Genomic DNA, 23,012 nt, shown 5'->3' with positions numbered 1-23,012 from the left:
CTCGTACGTGGCAGCTTGCATCACGTGCGCTAGGGCTAAGTCACCCCGAACCCGTCCTGCTGGCACGCTACAGCCTCTGGGGGTACCCAATAGGCCATGGACAGAAATCTCCATGGATTTTATCACTGACTTGCCAGCCTCGGCAGGGAACACGGTCATCCTGGTGGTGGTTGACCGTTTTTCAAAGATGGCGCATTTTGTGGCGTTGTCCTCTTTGCCCAATGCTAAGACGTTGGCTCAGGTATTTGTGAAGGAGGTGGTCAGACTCCACGGAGTACCGTCTGACATAGTATCTGATAGGGGTACGCAATTTGTGGCGAGGTTTTGGAAAGCTTTTTGCTCAAGGTTGGGGATCAAGTTGTCACATTCATCGGCGTTTCATCCACAGTCTAATGGACAAACTGAGCGCATGAACCAAAATCTAGAACAGTATTTATGATGCTTTGTGTCCGACAACCAGGAGGAGTGGTCTACTTTCCTTCCTCTGGCCGAATTCGCATTAAATAATCACCGCCAAGAGTCATCAGGAGAGTCTCCATTCTTTTGTGTGTACGGTCAACATCCTCAGTTTTGTACCTTACGTCAGGGTGACTCTGGGGGTGTCCCGGAGGAGGATCAGCTAGGAGCCCAATTGTCATCAGTCTGGAGGCGGGTGAAACAGCGTTTGTTGAGCATGAGTGCCAGGTACAAACGGGTGGCTGACAGTAGACGCGTGCCAGGTCCGGACCTGTGTGTGGGTGAATGGGTGTGGTTAGCTACGAAGAACATAAAACTCAAAATCCCTTCTTTAAAACTGGGTCCAAGGTTTATTGGGCCTTTTAGGATTTCTGCCATCATTAACCCAGTAGCTTATCGGTTGGAACTTCCCGCGGTGTACAAGATACACAACGTGTTTCACAGGGCTTTATTGAAAAAGGTGGTAGGCTTGGTGGACACGACGCCGATGCCACCTCCAGTCATGGTGGATGGCGAGTTAGAGTTCGAGGTCGCCAAGGTAGTGGACTCTCGAGTAGTACGCCGTACTCTTCAGTATTTGGTGCACTGGCGGGGGTATGGTCCAGAGGAGAGGTCTTGGGTTCCAGCCTCAAACATACATGCGGATCGGCTGGTCAGTTCTTTTCACCGTCGTCATCCGGACAAGCCGGGTCCTATGAGTCTTGAGGGCCCTGGGGTCCCTCGTAGAAGACGGGGTACTGTCATGTCGGACGCTGTTCACACCACAGCATCCGGCAGGCAGAGGTAGTTCCACCTCCAGCCACTATAGCCTCAGTGGCGCCGGCCTGATCTTCAGGCTCTCGGGGGTTAATCCTGCTGGAGACCAGGTTGGATGGTTAGTCACGCCCACGGTCTTTAAATAGTCATGCTGGCCTATGGGCGTCGCCGATTATAGCTTGTGTTTCATACCAAGTGGTTCCGGTCTGGAGTGGAGGTGTTCAAGAGAGAGAGATTCATATCTGGTGTCGTATGATCCGTCGTTATCCTTTCTCCTTCCCATATTTGTGTTTAGTTGTGCCCTGTTCACATTACTGTTTATTCCTGTGTGTGTGCGGCGCAGTGCAGTTTAAGTTCTCCCTGTCTGTCATTATTTGTGTGGGAGCTTTGGTGGTGACTTCTCACTGGGTGGAGGGTGGAGGGTTAAGTGCAGGGCTGAGCAGGAGATAAGGAAAGGTCGGAGGCTCAGGCATTTGCACCTTCAGCAAAAACCCTGGGTTGAGGGTCAGACAGGGTTTCCCCTAGTAAAGGGACACCACAGGGGCCCCGGGTATTTCAGCCTTAGTTGAACTAAGCCCCCGTGACAGCGTCGTTCTCTTGCTCCACAGTCTCTTATTTAGGTTTTGGCTCATGGACAGATCAACATTTATCTTTAGACTTTGCTGGTATAAATCAGAATTCATTGTTCCATCAATGATGGCAAGATGTTCTGGCCCAGGTGCAGCAAAACAAGCCCAAACTATAATATTACCACTATGTATCCCAGATTGAGATTTTCATGCTGTAAAGCAATGGTTTTCTTTCTTCAAGTATTAACGCTACTCATTTAAACCAAAGAACTTTAGACAAAAATAATCTGTCCATAAAACATTAGGGGTGATTCATGAAACCGTTTATGCCAGAAAACAGACATAAAACGCATTAAAATGTTGCAAAACTGTTGCAATTTTTGGCTTTTTCACGCCAGATTTGTTCAGCTCCACCAAAATTGGATGACCACTGGCATGGTGAGGCATGGCGACGCACGCTCTAATTTATGACTAGCCTCAAAACTAACTGCAAAACTTGACTGGAGTAAGATTTGTAGCGAGACATATGCAACCTTTCAAATGCACCTGATTCATTAAGGCTGGGTTCACATTGCGTTTCAGGCAATGTGCTGACGGCGTCCATTACATAGCGTCACTAACACTATGTAACAGAAGCGTTAACGCCGCCATTGCCCGCAATAATAGTAATTATTATTAGTAATCAGCATGCATTAGCGATGATGCGTTACTTGATGATGCACCCTTAAACGCGGTCTGCAGCATCCGAGGGTGCGTAGGGTCTAGTACACAGCAAACGGACGTGTTCGCTGTGCATAGGCCTGTATGGACTAACACATGATAACGCATGGTAACGAAAAGCTACCATGTGTTGGCGCATACGTTAGTGCTAGGCCACAAAAGATGTCAAAAATGACATGCGTAGGCACATCCATTTAACGGATCCATTAAACGGATGCCCCCAATGCAATGTGAACCCAGCCTAAGAGCTGTGTGCCTCTGACTCTAGCATGCCCTCTTGATGACTTGGGACCATTGTTCCAATAGGCTTTAGGCTTTTTCAGGTGATTCGTAGCAAACTGGATATGGTCATTATAGCTCTTTTTGAAGAACAGTGGCTTTTTCCTTGATGTCTCCTATGGTGTGGTTTTTGGTTAATTTTATGCAGAAATGTTAAAAATTCTAATATGGTTCACAAACTTTAAAGCACCACTTTAGATGTGTGGTTTAAGAAAATTAGAGTTGGACTTAAGGGGGCTTTACACATAGCGATATCGCTAAAGTGTCACCGATTTTGTGACGCAGCAGCGATATTGCTACATGTGATACTTACCTCCGACTGGCTATCGCTGATCGCGCGAGATCAGCCTCGTCCATTTCTCCTCGCGGCTTCCTGCTGGCGCCGACGAGCGAGCCATGGATGCAGGTGGAAGACAGACACCCTCGCCGCGTCTAAAAGGTAAGAGCGACCACCGAGCGCTGCTGCATCGCTAGTGAGATCTGCCTGTTTGGCAGCTCACTACGACCATTTAGCGATGCACCAGCGATCCTGACCGGGTCATATCGTGGTCGGGATTGCTGGTGCATCGCTAAATGTAAAGGGGCTTTTAGACTATCAATCTACTACTACTATCAACCTAGGCTGATCCATAACTGCAAGATCAGGCTACACAATTTGTAGTCTGTAGCATTGGAAACTCACAGTTCTGTAGCTGAGCTCTATTAATAAATGGAGAGAGGCTGGATTAATAAAATATTTTAAATTGTAAAGCTTATTAAAGGGGCATTTTCATTTAGGACATTTATGGCATATTTATATGTGCCATAAATGTCCAAAGACTGCAGGTCGCACTTTATATGTGTGTGGCCACCTCTTCATTTCTTACAGTGAGTACCAGGGCCTTGTTCTTTAGATAGTGATGGGACCCCCTATCTTTTGGACATTTATGGCATATCTTATCAGTATGTTGCAAAAGTCCAGGATAAGGGTACTGTCACACTTAGCGATGTACCAGCGATCCCGACCAGCGATATGATGTGGTCAGGATCGCTGGTACATCGCTAAGTGGTCGCTAGTGAGCTGCCACATAGGCAGATCTCACCAGCGACATCGCTAGGGACGGGGGTCGCTACTTACCTGTCACACTAGGTCATCCTGCGTCCTCCCGCCCGGCTCCACGCTCGTCTCTCCACAGGAAGCCGACGACGAGAAACAGTCCTGGACGTTCTCGCGCGATCAGCGATAACCAGCGGGGGCACTTTGATTTCGCACTGCAACAATAGAAAATACTTAGTTGCTTAAGTGTACATGTCCTATGTAGAAATGGTAGCGTTCAATCTTTCATCGCACACGTCTGTTCTTTAACCTTTTAATTTTTTGTACTTTTGCAGAGTTTTGGGGAGAAATTGCTAATGATTTCTACTGGCGGGTTCCTCCTGCTCAGCCGTTTTTTAAATACAACTTTGACGTTACTAAAGGGAAGATCTACATTGAATGGATGAAGGGAGCTGTCACCAATATATGTTACAACGTCCTTGACAGAAATGTCCACAACAAGAAGTTGGGTGATAAAGTGGCGTTTTATTGGTAAGTTATATTTTTAGTGGCAGATGTAACTTAAAGATCTTTGGCCATTACAAATGTTAATAACTTTTTAGATGCTGTTAGTGAATTTTTTCAGTAAGGCACCCCCTGTGCATCTTACCTTACTTGCGGACTATAGGACACACCCAAAATTTTGGGGACGAAAATGGAGAAAAAATGTTTTAATAAAATGGTGGTGTATCTCAGTCTGTTTTTACGGTAGCTTACCAGGCTGGCGGGTGGCTGCGGTGGAGCAGGGTCTCAGGAGGTAGGGTCTGTGCTTCAGGAAGCTAGAGGAGACAGGTGTGGGGCGATGCTGCAGGACCCTCGGTAAGCTACATTCTGATTAGAAGACACACCTCCATTCCCCCACACCCCTGAATTTGGGAGAAGGGGGGCATGTCTTGCAATCCAAAAAATACGGTATGTCATAGAGGGAGACTATGGTGGAACTGACTGCCCATCTAAGACTTAGTTGGCCATTTTATTTGTAATGTATGGTCTACCCCCTCTTTATTCATAAGTCATCCCCTGTAGAGTGTATCTGTCATTACAAAAATTTACTTTTAATGAGTTCCTTTTCATCGATTTGAGTGTGTTAGGCTAGTTTCACATTTGCGCTTTTGAGCGCAGCGACGGCCTGTGCACGGCCGCCGCTAAGCCTCGCCCCTGCCGCGCCTCCGCCGGTAGCTCCGCCTACCTGCGCATGACGCTGCATGCGTCCTGCGTCCCCTATCTTTATCACTGGGGGCGCAGGCCGTGCGCAGTATGCGTTTGGCGTCGCATGCGTCCTTTTCACGGTGCGCCGACCAGCGCCAAACGCAACCTGCTGCAGATTCTTTGCATTGCAGAGCATTTAGATGTAGTTATTTTGTTATACAACACCTGGCAAAAATTATGGACTCACTGGCCTTGGAGGATGTTCATTCAGTTTAATTTTGTAGAAAAAAACAGATCACAGACATGCCACAAAACTAAAATTATTTCAAATGGCAACTTTCTGGCTTTAAGAAACACATAAAGAAATCAAGAACAAAAAATGTGGCAGTCAAGAATGGTTACTTTTTTAAACCAAGCATAGGGAAAAAATTCTGGAATCACTCAATTCTGAGGAAAAAATTATGTAATCACCTTGTAAATTTTAATATCTAAAACTAACACCTGCATCAAATTAGATCTGCTCGTTAGTCTGCATCTAAAAGGGAGTGAGCACACCTTGGAGAGCTGTTGCACGAAGTGGACTGATATGAATCATGGCTCCAACACGAGAGAAGTCAATTGAAACAAAGGAGAGGATTATCAAACTCTAAAAAGAGGGTAAATCATCATGCAATGTTGCAAAAGATGTTGGTTGTTCACAGCCAGCTGTGTCTAAAATATAGACCAAATACAAACAACATGGGAAGGTTGTTAAAGGCAAACATACTGATTGACCAAGGATGACATCAAAGCGTCAAAACCGGAAGCTTCAAGCAATATGTCTCCAAAACAGGAAATGCACAACAAAACAAATGAAGAACGATTGGGAGGCAACTGGAGTCAACGTCTGTGACTGAACTGTAAGAAACCGCCTAAAGGAAATGGGATTTATATACAGAAAAGCAAAACGAAAGCCATCATTAACACCTAAACAGAAAAAACAAGGTTACAATGGGCTAAGGAAAAGCAGTTGTGGACTGTGGATGACTGAATGAAAGTCATATTCAGTGATGAATCGCGAATCTGCATTGTGTAAGGTGATGATGCCTGAACTTTTGTTTGGTGCCATTCCAATGAGATTTATAAAGATGACAGCCTGAAGAGAACATGCAAATTTCCACAGTCAGTGATGATATGGGGCTGCATGTCAGGTAAAGGCACTAGGGAGATGGCTGTCATTACATCTTCAATAAATGCACAAGTTTATGTTGATATTTTGGACACTTTTCTTATCCCACCAATTGAAAGGATGTTTGGGAATGATAATATCATTTTTCAAGATGATAATGCATCCTGCCATAGAGCAAAAACTGTGAAATCATTCCTTGAAAAAAGACACATAAGGTCAAGGTCATGGCCTGCAGATAGTCGGGATCTCAATCCAATTGAAAATCTTTGGTGGAAGTTGAAGAAAATGGTCCATGGCAAGGCTCCAACCTGCAAAACTGATCTGGCTAGAGCAATCAGAGAAAATTGGAGCCAGATTGATGAAGAGTACTGTTTGACACTCATTAAGTCCATGCCTCAGAGACGGCAAGCTGTTATAAAAGCCAGAGGTGGTGCAACAAAATACTAGTGATGTGTTGGAGTGTTTTTTGTTGGTTTGTTTTTCATGATTCCATATTTTTTTTCCTCAGAATTGAGTTATTCCATAATTTTTTTCCCTATGCTTGGTTTAAAAAAGTAACCATTACTGATTACCACATTTTTGGTTCTTGATTTCTTTTAGTGTTTCTTAAAGCCAGAAAGTTGCCATTTGAGTTGACTTTAGTTTTGTGCCATGTCTGTGATCTGCTTTTTTTTTCTATAAAATTAAACAACTGAATGAAAATCCTCCAAGGCCGGTGATTCCATAATTTTTGCCAGGGGTTGTAGTTCAATCTGAGCATTACCAGAGATTAGTCTATGGTGGTGTATAATACTCCAACACCCTCACCCCTCCGTAAGGTTGATCAATCAGAGATTGCAGGGGAGAATAGGACACTTCCTCCTCTCCTCCCTAATCTCTGCAGCTACTGTGTAGAGATACAGCTGAGGTTTTTTTTTCTATATACAGCAGCTTCATTATTACAAACTCTTTCATCTCATTTGAGTGCGGTCAGGTTCCGCCTTTCCATCACACTGACTGCCATGAGATGAGATCTGTAAGTGTTTGTAATAATACACGGGCCTAGTGATCTCAAAGACTGCAACTGAGCCTGTGCAGGAGGGAGACCTGCCAGCACATGCTCCAGCTGGATGTGCGTAAGAGGACCCACATTCAGCTGAAGTGTATTGCGATGCAGAGACCCGCTGGGTCCCTGCGCTGCAACACATTTTCGCTGGCCAATCAGACACTGGCAACTGACGGCGAACCAGTCACAGGCTACGCATGGCAGTGACGCTGCTCTTTGCTTGCATGCTGAAGTCAGCTGCTGAATTCAGAAGAGGACACACTGCACTTTGGGGGAGCGGAGAGGAGGTGAGTAGAACATTTTGTTAATGCATTGAAAACAGCGGCAGAACGGGGGGCATATACACCAGGATGAGCTCAGATGGGGGACATATCTACCAGGATGGGCCCAGAATAGACTTGTCTACCCCTCACCCGTTATGTAGTAATGTTCCCCATCGTGGTATACAACACATTTCTTTATAGGATTTAGAATGCTACAAGGACCCATACATCTGACCAACATGCAGGGGGAGGGGGGCATTTGATTCAAGTTATGCCACTGATGATGCATAACTCTGCTGTGTTGTATATTCACAGTAGCTGCAGAGTTTATTGAAGAGGAGAGTGTGTTCTGTTCTCCCCTGTATGACACTGTCTTCTTATGATTAGTCATAAGCAATATGAAACATCTACAAGTGCTTCTCACAAAATAAGAATATCCTCAAAAAATTAATTTATTTCAGTTCTTCAATACAAAAAGTGAAACTCATATATAGAGCCATTACAAACAGAGTGATCTATGTCAAGTGTTTATTTCTGTTAATGTTGATGATTATGGCTTATAGCCAATGAAGACCCAAAAGACATTTTCTCAGTAAATTAGAATAATTTACAAAAACACCTGCAAAGTCTTCCTAAGCATTTAAAAAGGTCCCTTAGTCTTTCAGTAGGCTCCACAATCATGGGGAAGACTGCTGACTTTACAGATATCCAGAAGGCAGTCAGTGACACACTCCACAAGGAGGGTAAGCCGCAAAAGGTCATTGCTAAAGAAGCTGGCTGTTCAGAGTGCTGTATCCAAGCATATGAATGGAAAGTTGAGTGGAAGGGAAAAGTGTGGTAGAAAAAGGGACACAAGCAACCGGAATAACAGCAGCCTTGAAAAGATTAAGAAAAGGCCATTCAAAAATTGGTAGATTCACAAGGTGTGGACTGCTGCTGGAGTCATTGCTTCAAGAGCCATTTCACAGACGCATCCAGGACATGGGCTACAAGTGTCGCATTCCTTGTGTCAAACCACTCGTGACCAGAATGCCTAAAGGGTCTTACCTGTGCCAAGGAGAAAAAGAACCGGACTGTTGCTCAGTGGTCCAAGGTGTTGTTTTCAAATGAAAGTAAATTTTGCATTTCATTTGGAAATCAAGGTCCCAGATTCTGAAGGAAGAGTGGAGATGCACACAGTCCAAGCTGCTTGAGGTCTAGTGTGAAGTATCCACAATCGGTGATGGTTTGGGGAACCATGTTATCTGCTGGTGTAGGTTCACTGTGTGTGTTCAAGATCAAAGTAAGCACAGCCGTCTCCCAGGAAATTTTAGAGTACTTCATGCTTCCCTCTGCCAACAAGCTTTTTGGAGATGGAAATTTATTTCTCCAGCAGGACTTGGCACCTGTCCACACTGCCAAAAGTACCAATACCTAGTTTAAAACAGTGTCACTGTGCTTGGTTGGCCAGCAGACTCGCCTGACCTTAACCCCATAGAATCTATGGGGTATTGTCAAGAGGAAGATGACACCAGACCCAACAATGCAGACGAGCTGAAGGCTACTATCAAAGCAACCTGGGCTTCCAGCAGTACCACAGGCTGATCGCCTCCATGCCACGTCGCATTGATGCAGTAAATGATGCAAAAGGAGCCCCAACCAAGTTTTGAGTACATTTACTGGACATTGCAGTAGGCCAACATTTCTGATTTTAAAATCATTTTCCCCAGGATGTACCTCATGACAGCATGAAAGGAGGTAGTCCTATTTATCCTCTAGGGACAGGAAACACACAAGAGGTTAAAAGCCCCTCCTTCCCCCTCACCTCCAGTGTTTTCCCTGTCCCTAGCAGGGCAGGGCACGCAAGAGGAGTGCAGGAGCGCGATACTTACCGGGGCTCAGCAGGATCGGAGGGGACTGGATCTCTTCCCATCCTGCTGTAAAGAGGCTCTGTCGCTGATGCCTCACTGGGTGGGGGTCCCTCAGCTTGTCAGTGGAGCAGGGGAGCTCCAAACGTTGCTGCTTCCCTCTACGGAGGGCTCTCGACTCCGCCTTCGCCGGCTGCTGACTTCCGGTCGCACAAGTGAGCATGTGTTCCAGCATGGTATGCATTTTCAGCTGGACGCATTTTGAGGATGCACGCTTCCGGTTTAAAGGGGCACTTTCAATCGGGGTGGCGCAGTGTGCGTTCCAACTAGGAACGCTTGAAAGGGCTATGGGGTAATCTGAAGGCCACCTGGACAAGGTAAGACCCTTTAAAAGGGTACTCACAGAATCGGTGGTGTGCACAGTCTGAACCATCCTCCCCGCTCATAAGCACCAGCTGAGTAGTCCTTGGCTAGTGATAAAGGTGAGCACCGTTGCAAGTCTCGTGCCGCTGCAGCCAGATCCAAGCACCTCCCATCACAAGAGTGCCAGATGGGAGATGGAGGAGTCCTTGGAGAAATAGTACCCATACTCGTACTACTCAGAAGAAGATGCTGAGCATGGAGAAGTAAATTTTTCCCCAAGGACGTCAGAGGAAAGGAAGAAGTCTTGTTTTTCTCCGAAAATATGGATGACCTATTGAAGGCTGTAAGAGTGAATATAAAAATTGAAGAGACAGAGGTCCCTCACACAATATAGGATGAAATATTTGGGGGACTGAACTCAATGGAATAGTGTCACCGGTCAGCGAGCACATTGGAGCTATGATCCTGGAAGAATGGGAAGAAAAGCACCTGGTTATCCCTCGGGACTTTAACCCCTTTCTGACATACTGTATGATGTACTATCCCGTCCATGTGCCCTGAGCCTTAATGCCCATGGATGGGATAGTGCGTCATAGCGATCAGCTGCGCTCACAGGGGGAGCGCAGCTGATCTCGGCCGGGTGTCAATGTGCCAGGAGAGGTCACAGACCGCTCCCGACACATTAACCCCCGGTACACTGCGATCAAACGTGATCGCAGTGTTCCGGGGGCATAGGGAAGCATCGCGCAGGGAGGGGGCTCCCTGTGTGCTTCCGAGACCCTCAGAACAGCGCGATGTGCTTGCGTCGTTCTGAGGACCTCCTCCCTGCAGGCCCCCGGATCGAAGATAGCCACGGGGTTCTTCCGGGTCCTGCAGGGAGGTGGCTTCTCAGTGCCTGCTGAGAAGCCTCCTGCATTGCCTGTCAGATCGCTGATCTGATACAGTGCTGTGCAAAGTGTCAGATCAGCGATCTGAGTTTGCATAGTAATGTCCCACCCTGGGACAATGTAAAAAAAAGTGTAAAAAAAAAAAAAAAAAAGAGAAAGTGTGAACATTTTTTTAAAAATTCCTAAATAAAGAAAAAAAAATCCCCAATAAATTCATTTCTTTATGTACCGTAAATAAAAAAACAATAAGTACACATATTTGGTATCGCCGTGCCCGTAACAACCCGCCCTATAAAACTGTCCCACTAGTTAACCCCTTCAAAAAAAGGCAAAAAATAATGCTTTATCATACTGCCAAATAAAAAGTGGAATAACACGCGATCAAAAAGACGGATATAAATAAACATGATGCCGCTGAAAACGTCATCTTGTCCCGCAAAAAACGAGCCGCCATACAGCATAATCAGGGAAAAAGTAAAAAATTTATAGCTCGCAGAATAAAGCAATGCAAAAAAATTATTTTTTATATAAAATTGTTTTTATTGTATAAAAGCGCCAAAACATAAAAAAATTATAAATGAGGTATTGCTGTAATCGTACTGACCAGAAGAATAAAACCGCTTCGTCAATTTTACCACACGCGGAACGGTGTAAACGCCCCATCCCCCCCAAAAAAAAATCATGAATTGCTGGTTTTTGTTCATTCTGCGTCCCAAAAATCTGAATAAAAAGCAGTCAATGTGCCCGAAAATGGTACCAATAAACGTCAACTCGTCCCGCAAGAAATAAGACCTCACATGACTCTGTGGGCCAAAATATGGAAAAACTATAGCTCTTAAAACGTGGTGATGCAAAAACTATTTTTTGCACTAAAAAGCGTCTTTTAGCGTGTGACAGCTGCCAAACATAAAAACGCGGTATAAATAGTAAATCAAACCCCCTGTATCACCCCTTTAGTTAAGGGGAAAAAAAAAAGTATTCCCGTTTTCCGGTTAGGGCTAGGGGTGTGTTGCAGTTAGAATTGGGGGGGTTTCCACTGTTCAGGCACATCAGGGGCTCTCCAAACGCGGCATGGCGTCTGATCTCAATTCCAGCCAATTCTGCGTTGAAATAGTCAAATGGTGCTCCTTCCCTTCCAAGCTCTGTCATGCGCCCAAACAGTGGTTTACCCCCATATATGGGGTATCAGCCTATTCAGGACAAATTGCACAACAACTTTTGGGGTCCAATTTCTCCTGTTACCCTTGGGAAAATAAAAAAAAATAGGACTAAAAGATCATGTTTGTGGAAAAAATATGATTTGTTTTTATTTTCACGCCCAGGCGTAATAAACTTCTGTGAAGCACTTGAGGGTCCAAAGTGCTCACCCCACATCTAGATAAGTTCTTTTGGGGGGGTCTAGTTTCCAAAATGGGGTCAGTTTTGGGGGGTTTCCACTGTTTAGGTGCTCATTCCCTTCCGAACTCTCCCATGTGCCCAAAAAGTGGTTCCCCCCACATATGGATTATCGGCGTACTCAGGACAAATTGCACAATAACTTTTGGAGTCCTGTTTCCCTAGGAAAAATAAAAATTCGGGGTGAAAAGATCATTTTTGTGGAAAATTTTGAAGGGGGTTCAAAAGTTCTCACCACACATCTTGATAAGTTCCTTGGGGGGTCTAGTTTCCAAAATGGGGTCACTTGTGGGGGGGGTTTCCACTGTTTAGGCGCGTCATGGCGTCAGATGTCAATTCAAGCCAATTTTGCATTCAAAAAGTCAAATGGAGCTCCTTCCCTTCTGTGCTCTGCCATGCGCCGAAACAGTGGTTCCCCCCCACATATGGGGTATCAGCGTACTCAGGACAAGTTGAACAACAACTTTTGGGGCCCTATTTCTCCTGTTACCCTTGGTAAAATAAAAAAAATTGGACCTGAAGTAATTTTTTGTGAAAAAAGTTAAATGTTCACCTTTTTTTTTAAACATTCAAAAAATCCCTGTGAAGCACCTGAAGAGTTAATAAACTTCTTGGACGTGGTTTTGAGCACCTTGAGGGGTGCAGTTTTTAGAATGGTGTCACTTTTGGGTATTTTCTATCATGTAGACCCCTCAAAGTGACTTCAAATGTAATGTGGTCCCTAAAAAAAAAAAAAAAAAAGTGTTGTAAAAATGAGAAATCGCTGTTTAACTTTTAACCCTTATAACTTCCTAACAGAAAAAATTTTGAGTCCAAAATTGTGCTGATGTAAAGTAGACATGTGGGAAATGTTACTTAAGTATTGTGTGCCATATCTCTGTGATTTAAGGGCAGGAAAATTGCGAAATTTTAAAAATTTTCGCCAAATTTCCATTTTTTGCCACAAATAAACGCAAGTTATTTCAATGAAATTTTACCACTAACATGAAGTACAATATGTCACGAGAAAACAAAGTCAGAATCACTGGGATCTATGGAAGCGTTCCAGAGTTATTACCTCATAAAGGGACAGTGGTCAGAATTGTAAAAATTGGCCCATCATTAACATACAAACCACCCTTGGGGGGTAAAGGGGTTAAGGCCCGTCTTCCCTTTGACCCATTGGAGATCAAGGAGTGGAGGAAATCCAAAGTGGACATTTCTATTGCCAAAGTGTAACGATCAACGTGTGACTGGACACAGCACCTCCAGCAGGGCGAATTTATGGTACACATGACTCTGGATACACCGCCTCCAGCTAGGCGAATTTAAATAATAAGGGTAAACACAGGGAACAGTTACAGTGGTGGGCCCTGCACTAGGGAATGGGGCCGTGGAGACCTCCTGCACTCCCCTGAGCCAGTGACCCTGCACTCCTCAACAGTCCCTATGCCGGTTCCGCATCGGGCGCCGATCGGGAACCTAGAAATCCTGACTCACCCTGCACCTAGTCCCTCAATAGGGAATTGGTCGGTGCGGAAATTAATCCCACCACTGTACTAGAACACACATAAGGAAAGTCACAAACGGATAAAGAAACACTTAACTCTCTCTGTGCTAATGCTCCAGCACAGAGTCCACCACCAGAATGCAGCTCTCCTCCTGAAATGCTGCTACCAAGCTCTGTCAGAGCTGCAAGGAAATCCCCTCTACTTCCACAGCAGGGCTCAGACCGTGCTGCAAGGAGCTCTCTCCAGCTCCTTCCTCCACCAAGGTTGGTTGCAAATGAACAACTATCACCAACTCTGATTGCAACACCTGTGACTCTTTTATAGCAAAGCCAGCAATCACACCTGCATGATAAATGTGCACTTTAACTAAAGTGTAATACCACTAACCACCACCAGGGTAACTTAGACCAAGCGACACCACGTGTAATGACCCTAATGGCCACCGGGGGCAATCAACCCACTTTGGCACCAAGCCAAAGGGAAAAAAGTTCACTATATACCGGTACATTAAATCTGTCAGATTAAACTCAGATCATGACACAAAGTAGCAAAGAAAACTCTATACCATTTGAGGACTCTTCCTGCCTGCAGGACGCCATGGATAGGAAAGAACAAGGGATGTTGAAGAGGAGTTGGGAGTCTTCGATAGTTATTAATACCAATACATCAACCACCTCTGTAGCTAAGTCCATGTGTATCTGGATTGATGAGCTGTCAACATAGATAAAACCTAACATCCTTAGAGAGGTTATATCAGTCCCCCCCCCCCACCATGTTAAAAATGGCGACGCAGTTTATGGCGGATGCTTCAGCGGAGTCTGTAAGGTTTGCGCTAGGAGTAATGTGGTCTCTAACTCGGTGTGGCAGGCCATCTGGCTTAAAACATGGTCAGGGGACAGCCAGTCTAAAATCCAGCTCTGCTCCATCCCTTTCTCAGGTACACGTCTTCGGTCCAGTACTAGGCAACATTTTAGAGAGGGCCGCTGACATGAAGGGGTTCCCGGAGGAAAAAGCCAGGAGATTCTGTTCTTTTCGTAGGCCCCGTCAGTGCCCTAGGCAGGACAATAATGGGAAGGGAAAATCAGGCATGTGGAGTTACCCTAAGGGATGTAAGGGTAGATCAACCCAGTTCTCCTCCAGCTCACATAGAAGGTCTCGACATCAGGAAGGTAGGGGGCAGACTGCAGTTTTTCCTGGGAGAATGGGGAACCTTAACAGACAACCAGTGGATCCTGCGGACCATAGGGGAAGGTTACAGGATAGACTTCTCCCATCTCACACTTCAACGGTTTTGCGTCACTAAACCCCAGTCCCTCTCCACACAAAACAGGTTCTGGACAGATGTCATGAGCCTCTTAGAGTTGGGGGCAGACGAGCCGGTACCTGGTTTAGACAGAGGTCAGGGTCACTACTTCCTGTTCTTCATAAAAAAAACCTTCAGGCAAATATCGGTCCATCCTAAATCTAAAGCCCCTGAATCAGTGGGTCAGGTACAGGAGATGCAAAGTGGAGGCGATAAAATCAAGCATCCAACTAATAGGCAGAGACAACGTCATGTGCAATTTAGATTTGAGGGAAGCATACTATCACATGCCAATTCACCCAGACCACCACCAATATCTGAGGTTTGCTTTACACCATCAGTGTTCTGGCCACCATCTCCAGTTTGTGCCTTCCATTTGGCCTAACCTCAGCCCCTCGCATCCTTATCAAGATAATGACGTGGCGGTGGCATCTTTTTTGAGGAGGGCTAGGGATCATCGTGGTCCCCTACCTGGACGACCTCCTGCTGGTAGGAGACTCTGCTATCCGCCTCGATCAGCCACTGTTCCAGACTATCAACATTCTAGAGGATCTGGATTGGCAAGTGAACTGGGAGAAATCCGACCTACATCCAGGTACCCAGAAGGTGTTTTTAGGAGTCCTCCTCAATTCCCATGGCAGGATGTCTTCCCTGCCCCGCGTAAAATGGGAAGAAATGAGAATCTGTATCCAGGCATTGGAAGAAGACGATCTCCATTAGATATACGGAGATGGGGAACACCACGTATAGACCTGTTTGGGACCCAGAAGAACGCAATGGTGGTAAGATTCCTCTACGTGAATCCAGGGGACAACCTAGGGGGCATAGATGCCCTATCTCAGAGTTGGGAATAAAGTCTTCAGTATGCATTCCCCCCCCCTTTCCCTTCATACCGAGGGTCCTGAGGAAAATCGGAGAAGAACAGGCCACAGTGACATTGGCAGCCCCCTTCTGGCCTGAGAGGAGTTAGTTTCCAGTATTATACCACTTGGCTTTGGAAGATCCGGTTCCCCTTCCACACAGATGCGACCTGCTGTCCCGGGGTCCCCTCTGGCACCAAGACCCTCATTTTCTGCACTGGATGGCCTGGATCCTGAGCGGAAAATCCTAAGCTCCAGGGGGTTATCAGACAAGGTGATAACTACCATGCAGACAAGTAGGAATCCAGTGACGTCAGCGATCTATTCCAAGATATGGAAGAGGCTTGACCTGTCCTTTTTGCATATATTTATAACTTAAGCATCTTATAATTTTTCCTCACTATTTCTCATGATTCATATGTACTTCTTTATGGTATACCTGTACTATTTACATGATACACTGTTGTTCTTTTATTACCGTTCCCTTACCTATATCACACACCACATGTTGTGACAGATGTGAATATAGTCCTTGACATGCATTATTCATGGAGACATATGGCAATGTCTCCCACATGTATGGATACATATGTATGTTTGTTACTAAAAAACCTTTCATAAAAACATTGTTTAAGGTAGTGTCAGAAACAAATTTGAACCAAGAGATCGTTCTTCCATCTTTTTGTCATCTCCCCAAAAATGAGAGAGCCCGTTTCACACAATAGACATGAGACGGGCAGTGATGCGCTATGTAGAGGTCACAGCTACTTGGAGGCAGGACTAAAATCTATTCATACAATATGCAGGAAAGAATAAGGGTTAAAAAAAAGCCTCCAAATTAACTTTTGTCTAGGTGGATTACGTGAACCATAGCACTAGCAGCATACGAGTCGGAGAAAAAAGATCCCAGAGCTTAAAATTAAATCCCACTCCTCAAGGGTGATTTCTGTATCCTGGGCCAAAAGAACGGGGGGCTTCAGTATACCAGATTTGCAGTTCTGCAACTTTTTCTACTATAATGACCTTTTGTAAACACTACAAGTTAGATGTGATGTCGGGTCAGCAATTGGCTTAAGGTTGAAAGGTTTTTCAAGCAGTGGTCCCACCCTAGAATGCCATTTATTTGGTATTTCTCCTGTCGTGCTGTGATGAGGCATGTCCTGTGGAAAATAGAAATTAGACCTACCAGTAATTGTATTTCCAGAAGTCCATCATGATAGCACCATTACATTCCTTCCCCTGAATTCTGAAACGTATGTGACATTAACATTTGTATGAAAGAATTCAATATAATAGAGATGCATCCATCCTGGTGTACTGATTGGTAAAAGACACGGGGGGTGAGGCGGAAGGGGGGGGGCTAAATAGGACTACCTCCTGTCGTGCTGTCATGATGAACTCCCAAGAAATACAATTACCGGTAGGTCTAATTTCTATTTTTCAAGCTTGTGTTATAAAGTATTCTAATTTCCTGAGATAATGACTTTTGGGTTTTCATTGACTGTAAGCCATAATCATCAACATTAATATAAATAAACACTTGAAATAGATCACTCTGTAATGACTGTATAATGAGTTTCACTTTTTGTATTGAAGAACTGAAATTAACTTTTTGATCATACTCTAATTTAGTGAGAAGCACTTGTAAGTCTGGCAAAAAGATCCTGTCTTGTTACTGACTCCTCCATGTTCAAGAACAAAGCAGATTGCTAAGTACAAGGAAGTTCTCACTGACCAACATGCAACCTATTAGAACACCTAAATTATTAACTAACAGATGGGTATACTAAGTTGCTGAATCTTGTCCCAGTAACATCGTCCCTACGTGTTTCGCCCCCTCCTAATGTAAGGGCTCATCAGGGGACCATAGAATAGGAGCAATCCATAATGGCATGGTTGTTAAAGTGAATCTGTCACCCCTTTTTTGAGATGTCATATAATGATATCATTCAATTGTGTGTCACATAAGGATTCTCTTAGTACTTTTGCTTCCCCCTGACCCCGCACCTTTCATGCATAAATACCTTTTTTATATCGGTTCAGATGTATGTAAACTGCCGCTGTCCAGTCCGATAGGCGGGGCTTACTCACCTGCTCCCTCCCCCTCCCTGTCTTGCTCTATGCATTTCTTCTTGCGTATAGCAAGACAGGGAGGGGGGAGCAGGTGAATAAGCCCCGCCCACCGGACCGTGGCAGTTTACATAAATCTGAACCGATATAAAAATGGTATTTATGCATGAAAGGTGCGGGGTCAGGGGGAAGCAAAAGTACTATGAGAATCCTTATGTAACACACAATTGAATGATATTATATGATATCTCAAAAAAGGGGTGACAGATTCCCTTTAAGTATGGGTGTAAAAAGCCAAATAGAACGACTCTTTATAGGAAGACTGCCATAATGATTATAGTAGCACCTTTAAGCCCAGTTAGACCGTCATAATTGAAATAAATGCATGAAGGCTCCTATATTAGGAAGAATACGGTTTAGGTTCCGCTCTGTGGAACGCACGCCAGGCCTCAGTCCCATGCCTCGAGTTTATTCAGATACATCAGCCACACCTAAGGTTTCATCCCATTTCCGGGATCAGTGACGCTGATGCGGGTTCAACGCTAATGTCATGCGCACTAAAGATCCCAGCACTGATGATAAACCCACGTATTTCGAGTGCAGGCGCAATCTCAGACATGCGCACTGAAAGATCTTCCTCATACTTCCGGGATCCGGAACGCAAATGCGACTACCTGTTAACATGCGCAATAGAGACCTTGCTATTCAAAATAGATCTCTAACTGCTTTAATATAGTGCAGCAGCGATTTTAGACATGCACACTGAAACAACTGCTGCTTGTGTTGTTTACTCGTACCATATTAGATTAAGAACCAAACTAATGTTAGACTTAAGTGTTTCAGAAATTTTAACATTTTATCAACTTGCATTTTATGGGCATTCCAGTTTTATCAATATTTACAAACACTTTTTTTATTTACTTATAGGAGATAAAATTCTGCCAGGGTCATGTTATTGGCACTTAAGTACTTGCCTTATTATAAGACTTCATTCATATGTACATGACTCATGGTCTGAAAAATTTGCTGCACTTATAAATTATTTTCTGTTTTAGGGGATGTACACATGGTGTCTTCTTGCTGAGGTTTTTCTAGGTGAAACTGCTTCAGGAAAAACCCAGCGCAGAGATGATGATCCGTAATGTCTCATGACGATCCTGATGACTTTGAGAGCAGTCACTAACGTGACTGCTGTCAAGGACAGCAGGCTATACACTGACACTGGAGGTAATCGCTCCTGCAGTGTGTAGCGTTGAGCTGCGGTGATAAAGTTCAACGGAGTTCATCAGCTGATGAGCCCTGGTGATCTCGCTTACGACACCACCGCTGCATGAGAGTTTTTTTTTATTTAAATATGTATTTAATTATTTTAAATTTTTATATTTTTTTATTTTTTTTTAAGTTTGAGCACAGGCGCTAACGAGACACAACTTCTACCATCAGCGGCACCTGCTATCACTGTTATCAGGGACAGCAGATGTAGCCTGATGGGAGTAGTAGTCTTCCATCGGCTGACCCTGGTGACATGCGGTAAGCTTTTTACTGTGAGTCACAGTGCTGGGGGCAGCGCTCTGACCGACGGTAACGTTCCCACCAATCAGAACCGCAGCGCCTATTCCCACGCTGTCACACAGATGACAGCTTGGGAAACTCCATAGGATGTCCGTAAAAAAAAAAAAGTAAGCAGCAAATCCGCAAACATTTCTATACCTGCTTTTTTGCTGTGGATTTGACTGAGTCCGTTGAAGTCAATGAGTGAAAAACGTCAAAAATCCACACAAAGAATTGACGTGCTGGAGGAAAAAAAATACACTGCAAATACTCAAAGGAAAATTACTGATCATGTGCACAGTACTTCAGGATTCCTTAGCGTTTTTAGCCCATTTCTGTGACGAAAAACTGCTGTGAAAACGCACCAAAAACGCAATGTGTGCACACAGCCTTAAAGTTACATTAGTCAGCATTGTAAAATTTAGGCTGGAGAGCGAAGGGGTTAACCACTTTATAGTTTCCAAACCCTGAAGTTGTTAAATGAAGTAACATAAGATGGAACATCTGTACAGCAATGTCATTTACATGTGTCAATTTTTGTGGTGCTGTTTCAGGCAGAATCCTTTGACGTACACATATCCTTACATATAAAAGCTTGTAAGTCCTTGATATTGGTCTCACTGCCTTCCTTCACTAATGCTATCCTTTGCATTGTCAGAAAAGACAGATTTAAATCCTGTTATTTAGTTTTACACAATAAATCATGGAAAATAAATCTAAGCAGCTGCATCCTTTTTTTATAGGCCCTCTAGCTCCTGGATTGAATTTGATTATCAGGTACTGTACATCAGTCATCCTAATAGGATCTTCTGTTTTGCCAATCTATCATTTTATCAAATTCCATTAGACTCTGACACTGAGCTGATTTAATCAGTACGGTCTACAAGCACCTAAATGTAATGGCTCTTTGAACATGCATGTTCTCCATATGTCATTGTAGATGGTATATTAGGATAGATTGAATGAACGTGGGTATCCAATATTGGTCTCTGTTTTAAAAGGCAGATTCGATTATAGGTATTATAAATGACTAATTGAGTTAATTTCTTCCTAACTTCTGTTTATCAGATGTAGTAAAGATGTTTTCTTGGATGTAACAGACCAAGCTAATGAGGTGGAATTCTTGTGCTTACATCACTGCTTGCAAAGAGAAGTTTCTACAGTCACATGGTATTGGAATTCTGTGATTTTGGATACCATGGTTTTGTGGAACATCGTGTACTATACATTATGGGATGGTGGTAGGAAAGTACAAAACACTGATTTTGAAGTATAGGGAACTGTAATAAGGCAGCTTACAGTAAAATGATATTTAATTTTTTGTTTTGCTCATGGTATAGTATTGTGGTACAGCATTCAGACATGTAGCCCAGGGCTTCATGTGTTACTGATATTTTAAAATTTGTGACGTGTCACAGGATAGACGTTGATTTTGATAGACATATGAGTTAAGACCCCCACCAATTTTATGCAATGAAGGGGACTTTTTGGCTTTCAGATCTGATAATTTTTTCCTGCTAACCATGGAAGAAGCAAAGATACTAATAAGCAGTCTTTTTCGAACATTCACAGCTCTGGTCACCTCTTTGCCCATGAAACTAGTGATCGATGGGGTCCCACTTATCTGAAATTGTCATGTCCAAAATGTTTTTGAACTAACCGTGACCATTTTAAGTATGTGAAGTAAGTCTTTATCTAATATTCAAGAGAGTGCATTGAAGTGCATCATTTTTAGGCGTAAACGCCTACTGGAGGCAGCCACTCAGATGCAGTCAAAAATGCTATGTTGAAGCACCCTAACAGTGTTGTGAATTTAGTTTGTTGTGTTTCCTAGTTGTAGCATTTTATTTTAGATTGCTAGGACATGATTAGCTTATTTTTGGGGACTTTATCTTTTCTACGCACAAAATTTGTTGCTGATTTGTTACTGGATTTCTGCAAACGTTTTTCAGATGAATCCGATGGTTACACAAATTTCTGCAAAAAAATCTGCTTTGTGAAAATACTTATGCTGTGGAAGGAATACACCTTTAAATCTTTTATCGGCTTGTTGATATGTCTGCCATTAAAGCTCCCACAAGGATTTGCCATCCAGTTTCCTTAAATGCCAGAAGAGTAAGGTTATGAAATGGCATCACCGCAAAAATATTTTTATTTTTTTAATGTGCCTTGTGGTTTGTTTTAGTGCATTAGCAGCTATTGTTTTATGTCACTGTAGTATAAAGGTGTGCTATATGCACATTACAGTGTCATACTGTAAAAAGATATAATATACAGAACACTGGATTGTTAAACTTGTTTCTGACTGTTTCTTGTTTCTGAACCTGTAGTAGTATTTTAAGAGATTAGTGCCCCCGTCACACTAAGCGACGCACCAGCGATCCCGACAACGATATGTCCTGGTCAGGATCGCTGGTGTGTCGCTACATGATCGCTGGTGAGCTGTCAAACAGGCGGATCTCACCAGCGATCAGGACCAGCCACTACGCGGGTAATAAGCACGCGCGTCGCTTAGTTACCCGCTGTGCACCATGGATACCAGCTCCCAGTGCGAGCACGCGATGCGTGCTGGCCAGCGGGAGACCAACGATCAAAAAAATGTCCAGGACATTAGAGCACGATCAGCGATACCCGGTGGGGGGGCCTGTCGCTGATACATGTCACACACAGAGATCGCTGTTGCGTCACAAAACTTGTGACTCAGCAGCGATCTCGCTTAAGGGGGCTTTACACATAGCAATGTCGCTAAAGCGTCACCAATTTTGTGACGCAGCAGCGATATTGCTAGCGATATCGCTACATGTGATACTTACCTCCGACTGGTCCCCCGCTGGCTATCGCTGATCGCGCGAGATCAGCCTGGTCCATTTCTCGTCTTCTGCTTCCTGCTGGTGCCGACGAGCAAGCCATGGACGCAGGCGGAAGATGAACACACTCACCGCGTCTGAAAGGTGAGTACAACCGCCGACCGCAGCTGCATCGCTAGTGAGATCTGCCTGTTTGGCAGCTCACTAGCGACCATTTAGCGATGCACCAGCAATCCTGACCGGGTCATATTGTGGTCGGGATCGCTGGTGTATCGCTAAATGTACAGGGGCCTTTAGTGTGACGGGGGTGACCTGGAGTTCAAAGGCCCACCGCAGCATTATACACCAGAAAGTTCAGTCTAAGCAGAGATTTGTTTAAACTGGGCTCAACTAGCATAATGCCCAGCACCTCAAATATGACTCAACTGATAATCGCTCCCTCAGCCTGATTACCTTATCTTCCCATGCCTGTGAGCCCTATGTGAGCTGATCACATCATTCTGAACTCAAATTGATATATAGGTCAGCTGCGGGGTGTACTTGCCATATGCACATGTACTCAAAAGGGCACAGTAACTGATCCCCTGGCACTTTAGTGTGAACTCCCAATTTTTGCTGTTTATTTACTTAAATGACATGGTCTATAGTGATTGCTACATGTAAAGGTACTGTCACACTAAGCGATATCGCTAGCAATGTCGTTATAACTTGTGACGTTATAACGATATTGCTAGCGATATCGCTGTGTGTGATACTTACCTACGACCCGCTCCCCCGCTGGTTATCGCTGATCGCGCGAGAACGTCCAGGACTGTTTCTCGTCGTCAGCTTCCTGCGGCGCTTCCTGTGGAGAGACGAGCGTGGAGCTGGGCGGGAGGACGCAGGATCACCTAGTGTGACAGGTAAGTAGCGACCCCCGTCCCCAGCGATGTCGCTGGTGAGATCTGCCTGTGTGGCAG

The 23,012-nt window shown here is 44.4% G+C and overlaps 1 protein-coding gene across 3 annotated transcripts in view; it reads left to right on the top strand.

Moving 5' to 3' along the window:
• The window catches only part of ACSS2 (acyl-CoA synthetase short chain family member 2), a 118,944-nt gene that overhangs the window by 14,605 nt on the left and 81,327 nt on the right, over positions 1–23,012 (top strand). For all 3 annotated transcript variants that reach the window (XM_073559430.1, XM_073559433.1, XM_073559431.1), the window contains one exon: positions 4,152–4,347. In XM_073559430.1, the coding sequence (XP_073415531.1) occupies positions 4,152–4,347 (196 nt within the window). The remainder of the gene's footprint in view (positions 1–4,151; positions 4,348–23,012) is intronic.

The sequence above is a fragment of the Dendrobates tinctorius genome, unplaced genomic scaffold (genome assembly GCF_039654945.1).
Source record: "Dendrobates tinctorius isolate UK_male_01 unplaced genomic scaffold, ASM3965494v1 ptg000270l, whole genome shotgun sequence".
In the NCBI taxonomy this organism is placed as follows: Eukaryota; Metazoa; Chordata; class Amphibia; order Anura; family Dendrobatidae; genus Dendrobates; species Dendrobates tinctorius.
This window is presented reverse-complemented; position numbering and strand designations above follow the sequence as displayed.